The 9,935-nt window shown below is 36.2% G+C and overlaps 1 protein-coding gene across 2 annotated transcripts in view; it reads left to right on the plus strand.

Moving 5' to 3' along the window:
- Window positions 1-8,556, plus strand: part of TRIM24 (tripartite motif containing 24) — a 109,924-nt gene extending 101,368 nt beyond the window's left edge. For both annotated transcript variants that reach the window (XM_049641925.1, XM_049641926.1), the window contains exons 14-19: window positions 671-839; window positions 3,119-3,447; window positions 5,026-5,158; window positions 6,397-6,471; window positions 7,117-7,266; window positions 7,753-8,556. In XM_049641925.1, coding sequence (XP_049497882.1) covers window positions 671-839; window positions 3,119-3,447; window positions 5,026-5,158; window positions 6,397-6,471; window positions 7,117-7,266; window positions 7,753-7,962 — 1,066 coding nt within the window. In that variant the 3' untranslated portion in view covers window positions 7,963-8,556. The remainder of the gene's footprint in view (window positions 1-670; window positions 840-3,118; window positions 3,448-5,025; window positions 5,159-6,396; window positions 6,472-7,116; window positions 7,267-7,752) is intronic.
- The last annotated feature ends 1,379 nt before the right edge of the window (window positions 8,557-9,935 follow it).

The following is a 9,935-nucleotide window of genomic DNA, read 5'->3' on the forward strand; positions in this document are numbered from 1 at the left end:
TGTTGAAATTCTCTCCCAGCTTACTGCTTTGCTCATCTATTTATGCTTACAGATTTCTCCTAGTGAACCCAGTTCTTATTTGCTAATCATATGGAAGATACATTCTCTCAAGAGAAAAATGTTGCCTTTAATCCCATGAGAACATTGTGGGTATCCGTAAAGGGTTTTTGTCCCAGTACATTTTTTAAAATAGCCAAACACCAACAGTTTATATCTCTAGTTAATTGTCTTCACACTTTGTGACAGTAAATCGTTAATGTGGGCCCAGAGTGCTCTTTGTCGCTGACTAGAGAAGGAAGTGGGAAAGATAGTTCTAAGATATTAAAATCTGACTGCCCAATTGAAGAGCCTCAGAGTATTCAAGTCTGTTTTCTTATGAGTCGGGTTTTATTTAAATCTTTTCAAATATCTTTCCAGAAGTATAGTGCAACTAATGACATAGGTTAATATGTAAAAGGTTTTTTATACAGGAAGCTGTGTGCAGGCATCTGTGTGCAGGCAGCGGTTGCATCTCACTGTCATTTATCATGGATTGTGATAATGGAACATAGTGACCGTTGCTGTGAAGTTATACAGAATTACTTCTAAAAGCTATCGCTATGCTTTGTTTTGAGACACTTCAGGTAGCATTCTTTGATGTTTTTGTTTTTTCTCTCTCTCTCTCTTACAGCTCTGGCTCTTCCAGCAAACCAGCAGGAGCTGATTCCACACACAAAGTCCCGGTGGTCATGTTGGAGCCAATCCGAATAAAACAGGAAAACAGTGGACCGCCTGAAAATTATGATTTTCCTGTGGTCATAGTGAAACAAGAATCCGATGAAGAATCTAGGCCTCAAAATGTAATTATATCAATTTGGGGGATAGGATGAAAGAAACTTGTAACTAGCAGATAGGAGGTTAAAAATGTTATGTTGAGGGGCGCCTGGGTGGTTCAGTCACTTAAGCGTCTGACCCTTGGTTTTGGCTCACTCATAATCTCATGGTTCGTGGGATTGAGCCCCATGTTGGGCTCTGTGCTGAGCCTGGCGACTGGTTGGGATTCTCTGTCTCTGCCCCTCCCCCACTCATGCTCTCTCAAAATAAATAAATCAACTATAAAAAAATGTTATGTTTAAAAACAGGGAAATAGTCAACTTAAAGGTTGAAAAGTTTGAGGACCTCTCTCAGTAAATTAAAAGAAAAAGATGGATGGAAAATAGGGAGAAGAGTTCGAAAAATCAGGGGCATTTGGGGTTGGGCATTTGAGTAAAACACATGGAAGGTAATTGGCAAAAAAAAAAAACAAGGAAATTTACTGTAACTGAAAAGCATGCACATCTGAATTGAAAGGGCCCAAATAACAGAACATTAAATGAAACCAGGACTCATATTATCATCAATTTCAGGATACCAGGATTCTAGAAGCTTCTAGATGGAAAAAACACCTTATGCAAAGGATCAGACATAATGGCAGTGAGTCCTCAAAATGGATGTTTGAATCTGAAACAAAAGAGAAATACCAAAATTGTGAGCAAAAGTATTTCATAGCCAGAACTCTACACCCAGGCAGATTCTCAATCATGCATAAAGATTAAAGATTTTTAGACATAAATGCAAGGTTTGAGAAATTTTAATTCTCATGTACTCATTCTCCAGAAGATAATTGAAAGTATGCTTCATCAAAAATGGAATGAACCAAGAAAGGAGGCATAAGATCCCAGAAGAGAGACAAAGAGTACTTCCCAGTACAACAGCTCCCCTGGTGCATCCTGTAGCAGGGAGGATGGGAGACTCTGTAGGGATATATGTAAGAGCAAAAAAAAAAATGTTCGGCAGTATTGGGAAGCATTTTATAACCCTACTGGAGGCTGTGAGAATGACTTAGAGATATAGTATTTAGAAAAGTAAGCAGATGAAAGAAAAGGGTGGGAGAGGGAGAGAGAGAAAAGAAGGAAGGAAGGAAGGAAGAATTGAATCACAGTAAAAACAAAAAGACAAAAAAAGGAAGTGTAGTCATAGTACATTCTGTGGTTATGTGATGAACAATATTTATACTTACAGTGGTATAAACAAACACCTGTATTATACAAATTTAACTAAAAACTAGATATAATCAGGATATAACCTGAACATGAATTTAACCAGAAATTGATTTTTCAGGACACTTAACCAGTGCAGCAATGATACTGACCAATTGGAATAGATGTTGGCCATAAAGTTATACTGGTACCAAATAAATACATACATACATACTTACTTCATAAAGCGTTAAGAAAGTGGCATGAGTGGTGTGTATGTGTGTAAGGAGTGGGTAGAGAGGCAGGAAGGAAAAATCTAATCTTCCATCATAAAGAATATACATACCCACATTTAAGACTGAAAATATGTTTAAAATTGAAAATCTGAGAAATTACAATACAAGCAAATTATTTAAAAATAAATAGCAAAAGAAAAGCTAAATAATTTAAAAATAATTGCCTCTGAGGAATGAGATTATGTAATGATGCTTTTAACTAAATTTGCATTTATTACTTTAAATATTAAAAGTTTAAAGGAAATCATAGATTTTGTTATTAAAAATTTTACCATCCCAGGCCCCAACATAAAATTTAGATTCATCTTAAAGTTATTAATAGCTCTTGCAGAAGTGAAATTAATTATAAGAATTAAAGCACAATACTTTTCTATGAATGAAAAACCAACAGTAGACATATTTTGAGTCTGGATATAATTTTTTTAATATTTATTTATTTTGAGAGAGAGAGAAAGAGCAGGGGAGGGGCAGAAAGAGAGGGAAAGAGAAAATCCCAAGCAGGATCTGCACTGTTAGCCCAGAGCCCAACGTGGGGCTTGATCTCATGAACTAAACCTTGAGTCTGACACTTAACCAACCGAGCTGCTCAGGCACCCCTGCTGATCTTCTATTTTGATGATAGTTTTTGGTAGAGATTCAGGTCCTCTTTACCTTTGGGGACTCTATTAGAGTAAACCTCTTCTGTTCTCATACATATTCACAGGCTCTTTTGAAGTAACCAGGTGCCTATGAGAGAGCAGTCTACTGTCCCGAATTGCAGCAGTGCTAATGAAGAATGCCAATTTTGAGAAATAAACACATACTCTTAACTTCTTTCCATTGCAGACCAACTATCCAAGGAGCATACTCACCTCCCTGCTCTTAAATAGTAGTCAGAGCTCTACCTCTGAGGAGTCTGTGCTAAGGTCAGATGCTCCTGATAGCACAGGAGATCAACCTGGACTTCACCAAGAAAATTCCTCCAATGGAAAGTCGGAGTGGCCGGATGCCTCCCAGAAGTCACCTGTTCATGTCGGAGAGACCAGGAAAGAGGACGACCCCAATGAGGACTGGTGTGCAGTTTGTCAGAATGGAGGGGAGCTCCTGTGCTGTGAGAAGTGTCCCAAAGTGTTTCATCTTTCTTGTCATGTGCCCACCTTGGCAAATTTTCCAAGGTAAGATGGTACTTACTTCCCTTTCCCACATTCTTTCACTAGAAATAATAATTAATTGATGCTCGTTGTAACTTTGTAAAAAACTTCAGTGAAAACCCACTTCACACAAATGGATTCTTCAGCATAGGGGCTTTGATACTCTGCTTCCCATTTCGTGCGCTTCTCTCAAAAATCTACTCTGTAAAGAAGAAGGGAAAAAAAAACGGTCCTTTGAATTACTACAGATGGTTACCCTAGAAAACGGTGATCCTTACGCATAGCAATGGCCACAGTTACTGCATGTTTTTGCCAAGCATTGAGCTGTATCATTTACAAATATCTCAAGTACCTTTTCCAACCAACTCTGAGATGCTGCTCCTGCTGATGATGATGGGGAAGAGCAGCCACTGCGTTGATCTCTTTAGTTCTTGGAACACTGTACTTTTTAAAATTTAATTCCACATTTAAAGTTGAAAGAGGGGCGCCTGGGTGGCGCAGTCGGTTAAGCGTCCGACTTCAGCCAGGTCACGATCTCGCGGTCCGTGAGTTCGAGCCCCGCGTCAGGCTCTGGGCTGATGGCTCGGAGCCTGGAGCCTGCTTCCGATTCTGTGTCTCCCTCTCTCTCTGCCCCTCCCCCGTTCATGCTCTGTCTCTCTCTGTCCCAAAAATAAAATAATAAAAAACGTTGAAAAAAATAAATAAATAAATAAATAAATAAAATAAAGTTGAAAGAATGGGGGCGCCTGGGTGGCTCAGTCGGTTAAGCATCCCACTTCAGCTCAGGTCATGCATGATCTCACAGTTCGTGGGTTCGAGTCCCTCGTTGGGCTCTGTGCTGACAGCTCAGAGCCTGGAGCCTGCTTCAGAGTCTGTGTCTCCCTCTCTCTCTGCTCCTCCCCTGGTCACTCACTCTCTCTTGCTCTCTTTCGCTCTCGCTTGCTCTCTCGTTGTCTCTGTCTCTCTCTCTCAAAAGTAAACATTAAAAAAAATTTTTTAAATAATAAAGTTGCAAGAATAGTACCAAGAACATTTCTTTTCCATGAATCATTTTGGGGAAAATAACAGTTGTGCCTCACATCAGCCATAAATTAATGTGTGTGTTTATTTTTTTAAGTGTTTCTTTCATGTAAGTGTTTCATACCTCCTTGCCTAACATTTACCACTTAGGCCCTTGTATTATATTTCTGCTCTTAAGCTCTCTCAGCGTGGTGCTGTGTACATAGTAGATATGCAGTAAATTCTCAGTGATAAAAATTCATGCCAAATAAATAAATCTGTATCATAGATGGTATGGAGGATGTGGGAAAGTGAGATGGTGATGGGAGAAATGATGCATTAGGAATTCAGAAATTCCTGGGGCTCCCGGGTGGCTCAGTCAGTTAAGCATCTGACTCTTGATTTTGGCTCAGGTCATGACCTCATAGTTCCTGAGTTCAAGCCCTGCATCAGGCTCTGCATTGATAGCACAAAGCTTGCTTGGTATTTTCTCCCTCTCTCTCTGTCCCTCCCCTGCTTGCTCTCTATATCTCTCTCAAAATAAATAAAAATAAACTTTAAAAAAAAAGAAAAGGAATTCAGAAATACTCTATCCCCCAACAGTGGAGAGTGGATTTGTACTTTCTGCCGGGACTTATCTAAACCAGAAGTTGAATATGATTGTGATGCTCCCAGTCACAACTCAGAGAAAAAGAAAAGTGAAGGCCTTGTTAAATTAACACCAATAGATAAAAGGGTAAGTTTTTTTAAACATTTCTAACCTAGACTGTTAGCTAAACAGTTTTTTTGTTTAGATGGCTTATTGTAATGCAGGTGTGCCTTTAGTCAAAGAAGTGTATATTCAAAATTTTATGCTGACCTCTTTTTTCTTTAGTTTTTTCACAAGAGCGTAAGAATCTTAAGTGATACAACCTATGACTTTTCCTGGTTAAAATGAAAAAAAAAATCACAGTACTGTCTATACATTTTTTTAGAAGCTTAAAAGACTGTACTTGAACAAGGTAAAACATGTATCCTCTATGTGGTCCAGAGTTTTAAATTTAGTGTACCTTCAGTAAATTTGTTTTGTTTTATTTTTACTATAGATAAGTTTTCTTCCTAATGTGTTGAGAATTGGCACCACAGACGGGTTTTCGTATTCTTTCTGGAAATAATTCCATTCTTTTACCCAGTGGTACTGGGTTTATAACTCAAAGCCACCTAATATAGTTAACTGTAATTAACATTAAAAGCTACTACATCAACACTTCTTTAGTGCTAAAGAAGTTCCTTTGCTAAATTATTAAGTAAAACAATCAATATGAAAGTTACTGTGCAAGAAGGGGCCCAAACACACACTACCAGCACGACACTGTGTTTACTGGGATAAACCCCTACGCAGGGAAAACTAGCCGATGGGACCTTCTGCATTCAGACAGGCAGCCTTGGGACTGGACACACCATAGGAAAGGTTCCACCTCTGGATCTATTACATACATATGCTCTTCTTGTTGATTATTAATTATAATCCAATATACAGTGTTGTGTGTAAGCAATGAATCATGGGAATCTACCCCCAAAACCAAGAACATACCGTACACACTGTATGTTAGCCAATTTGACAACAAATTGTATTTAAAAAAATAAGTAAATAAATAAATAATATAAAATAAAATGTAAAATAATTATAATAATCCAATATACAATTTGGAGAGTTAAGTGGAAACTTATTTTTAAAGAGGTTCAAATAGGTTGCTCATGACACTTGTTGTTCCTATAATTGTAAGAAGGACTCTCCTATATCACATACACCCCAAACTATTAAACAGTATATAGTTCAGTAAATGACTGAAGAGATGAAAATTCTATCAATGTTTTTCCTGTATTTATCTGGCTTTAATTTTTATTCTAGTATTTTGAAACCCATGACGTTGTTAAAAATAAGTTGTGATTTCATTATTTTATTACATTTTTTAATTTTATTTTTTTGCTTAGAAGTGTGAACGCCTACTTTTATTTCTTTATTGCCATGAAATGAGCCTGGCTTTTCAAGATCCAGTTCCTCTAACTGTAAGTATTAATATCATTTTGTGCATTTTTACACAGTAGGGTGATTTTTTTTTTTGAAACTTGATTTATGAGAATGTATAGTCAGTTTCCTATATCTGATGCATATCTTATAGTTTTATTAATACAAACAGAATGCTTTGATCTTGAATACACTTTAATGTTCACAAACTGGTCCAAAACTTGTATTCATTTCTCATATATTCTCGTCTCATACATCTTACCTACTATTCTCTGGAATGATTTTTTTTTTAAGATTTTATTTTTTTAAAGTAATCTCTACACCCAACATGGGGCTCGAACTTATCACCCTGAGATCAAGAGTTGCATGTTCTCCCAACTGACCCAGCCAGGCACCCCTCCGGACTGATTTCTGTTGTTTCTCAAGAGGCTTAGTCCTATATCCTAAGCTGTTGGGAAAAAACTGTTCATTTGAGATAAAGACCCCCAAAATTCTTTGTACATATTTTGATTTATACAGACCCAGATTGCAAGTACTAAGTGGACTTTAACAAGACAGGAAGGGATATGTGCGTGCGTGGGTGTGGGTGTGTGTACTATTGCTTGTAAAAGGTTCCTCTTGTAGAATTAATTTAGGACAGGTAGAATTTAGTCATTTTTATTACAGCATCTCATTTATTTTGAAAGGTGCCTGATTATTATAGAATAATTAAAAATCCAATGGACTTGTCAACCATCAAGAAGAGACTACAAGAAGATTATTCCATGTATACAAAGCCAGAAGATTTTGTAGCTGATTTTAGATTGATCTTTCAAAACTGTGCCGAATTCAATGAGGTAAGAGGAAAAAACAAAAAACAATAGCAATGCGAAAGTAATATTAAATCAAACACTTCATCAACAAAAGAGATGAGTATCTACCAATGATAGTATAAATTTCTGAAAGTTCAAGTTTGTCAGAGAATGAAAGGTAATTAGGAAAACTTTATCCACATTACTATCCAAGGTTTATTATATGGTAAGTGGAAATGCAAATTATAGCTGACAAGTTGAAAACAATTTAGAAAATAAGTAGTTACCACTCCCTTATAGAATAATCCAGATGAGTCTAAGCCTTTTATTTACTTCTTATCTGACCTTCTCTAGACTTTGTCTAGCCCCAGGCTATTATTTTACTTTACATCATTGATGATGCATAAATACTTTTCCAAAACTTGAGTTAAAAGGGAACAAAAATGTGAGAAATTTACTTATTTTATTGACTGTTGACTGTTAAAATATTGATGTTTGTTTTTAATTCATGTTTTTATTTTTATCCAACAGCCTGATTCAGAAGTAGCCAATGCTGGTATAAAACTTGAAAGCTATTTTGAAGAACTTCTAAAGAACCTTTATCCAGAAAAAAAGTTTCCTAAACTAGAATTCAGGAATGAATCAGAAGATAATAAATTTAGTGATGACTCAGATGATGACTTTGTACAGCCCCGGAAGAAACGCCTCAAAAGCATAGAGGAACGCCAGTTGCTTAAATAAAGCAACACCATTGGCGTGTGCTGGTTTTTAGATTTTTTTGTTTTTGTTTTTAAAAAACATTTTGTCAGTAATTTTAACATCATTACAAAATGAGTTTGTGACCACTCTGATCTGTAAGTTTTTGATGTTTACTAGATTTTGATTTCCCTAATAAACCATTTCTTTTAATCTTCTTATTAAGAAAGAAAGAAAAAGAAGGAAAGGAATGAAAGTGAGGGAGCAAGGAAGGAAAGAAGAAAGAAGCATCAACAACAAAAAGACGTTCTTCCCACTTCTTGGATTTCAAAACTATAATTTGGAGTGATAGCAACTATAGAAAGGAAATAGACTATGTATGAACTCTTAAGTGGAAATTTAATGTGGTTTGGATGTGTGCGTTAATCCATTTTTAGAAAATACCACTATCCATTAATTATGGCCCAACCATGAATTAGTACTTACGAACAGTACTCCGTGAACATGAGTGGTAATAAGAGTTCTATCCTAGGATGCTGACTGGTGCAACGAAAAAGTAGATTAGATGCGATTAAGAAGGCACCTAACAGTATATAATGTAAGATGGCAACTGTATTAAAGAAAAAGCAGGAAAACAAATGTTTGATTTTTGTTTTGTTTTTTTTTTCTTGTCTGTAGAAGTGTTTGGTATAGCAGGTGTTCAAAGCCATTTTTCGTACATTTCTAAATATAACTTCTTCCACTGAGGAAGTAAGTGTACACATGTTTGGTTTGCTGTGTGTCTCTGTGTAGTTTGTTGTTTGCTTTTTAACTGTGCAGGTGATCCTTTTATAACAAGACTCGTTGTTAGCAGTACGGCTGTTAGTGGAACTACCCTGGACATGAAATACCGCAGTGTGCGCCATATTTGATGTGAGGCTTTTTCAACGTATACCCTATTGAGCATTAAATAGAAGTTCCGCCGAAAGGGACTAGTTTGGTGGTTTTCATCTTTATAATTTGGAATAAAATGTGTCGTGGAATTTAGGAGCGGGCAGTTCGAGGGAACTATAAGGAAAATGTAATGTTTTCTGAAGCTTATATTTCCTATTTTTAAAAAGTCAGAACCTCAAATTGAATCTTATGTCTGACTTCATTCTGAATTTCATTTTCATTCTCCTGATAGAGATACAGAAGACTAATCTTCTGAGAGCAAGCATATTCCTAATGGGCCAGACCTGACTAGTTGAACTGATAATCCATTTATTCCTTTTGCTTGTTCAGCGTCAAAGAAGGAAACTAAGTTAAGATAGACTGGCAAATGGCACAGTATTTCTCTTCTAACCTTTGACAAAATATTTACACATGAATTTTTTCAAAGTAACCTTTATAAAACATTAATTGAGGAAATCTTTCTCTTTGGGCTGACAGAATAAAAATATAGCTGAACTGAAAGAATCTTAGGCTGTGAATGGTATCATCTCCCACGGATTGGACCTAGAGGACTTGCTTTTTCCACAAGGCAATACTTCTTAAAATGGACAATTTGAAAATATTCTGTGGCTAATTCATTGGGTTTTCACGTGTTGCTAAAGATAAAATATGAGAAAATAATTTAGTTACATTAGCTTCTCAAGATAGGTCTTGTCCATAATATGTCACTTACAAAGTCTTAATCACTTCTCCAAATGTGTGTTTCAGAATAGTTGTTGTATTGTTGTGAAAATGCATTTGACATTTATTCTCTAAAGGCTGAACAAATTTTGATAACAGTGCATATACCTTTTAATTGTCTGGTTTTTTGCTGTGTTTTTTGGGGTTTTTTTTTTTTTTTTTGTTTTTTTTTTTTTTTCCTCCAGCATTTTTAGCACAGCAACTCCGGAGGTTTTGCAAATAAGTTTATTGTTGGCACTTAGAATACTGTTCTTGACTGTTTGTTCTTCCATACTTGTTTCCTGAGGTAAAACAGAGCAATACAGACAAATTTTGAGGAGGATCACAAAGAGAAGTAGCTCTTAAGGGAAAAAAATATATATAAT

The sequence above is a fragment of the Panthera uncia genome, chromosome A2 (assembly GCF_023721935.1).
Source record: "Panthera uncia isolate 11264 chromosome A2, Puncia_PCG_1.0, whole genome shotgun sequence".
Classification (NCBI taxonomy): Eukaryota; Metazoa; Chordata; class Mammalia; order Carnivora; family Felidae; genus Panthera; species Panthera uncia.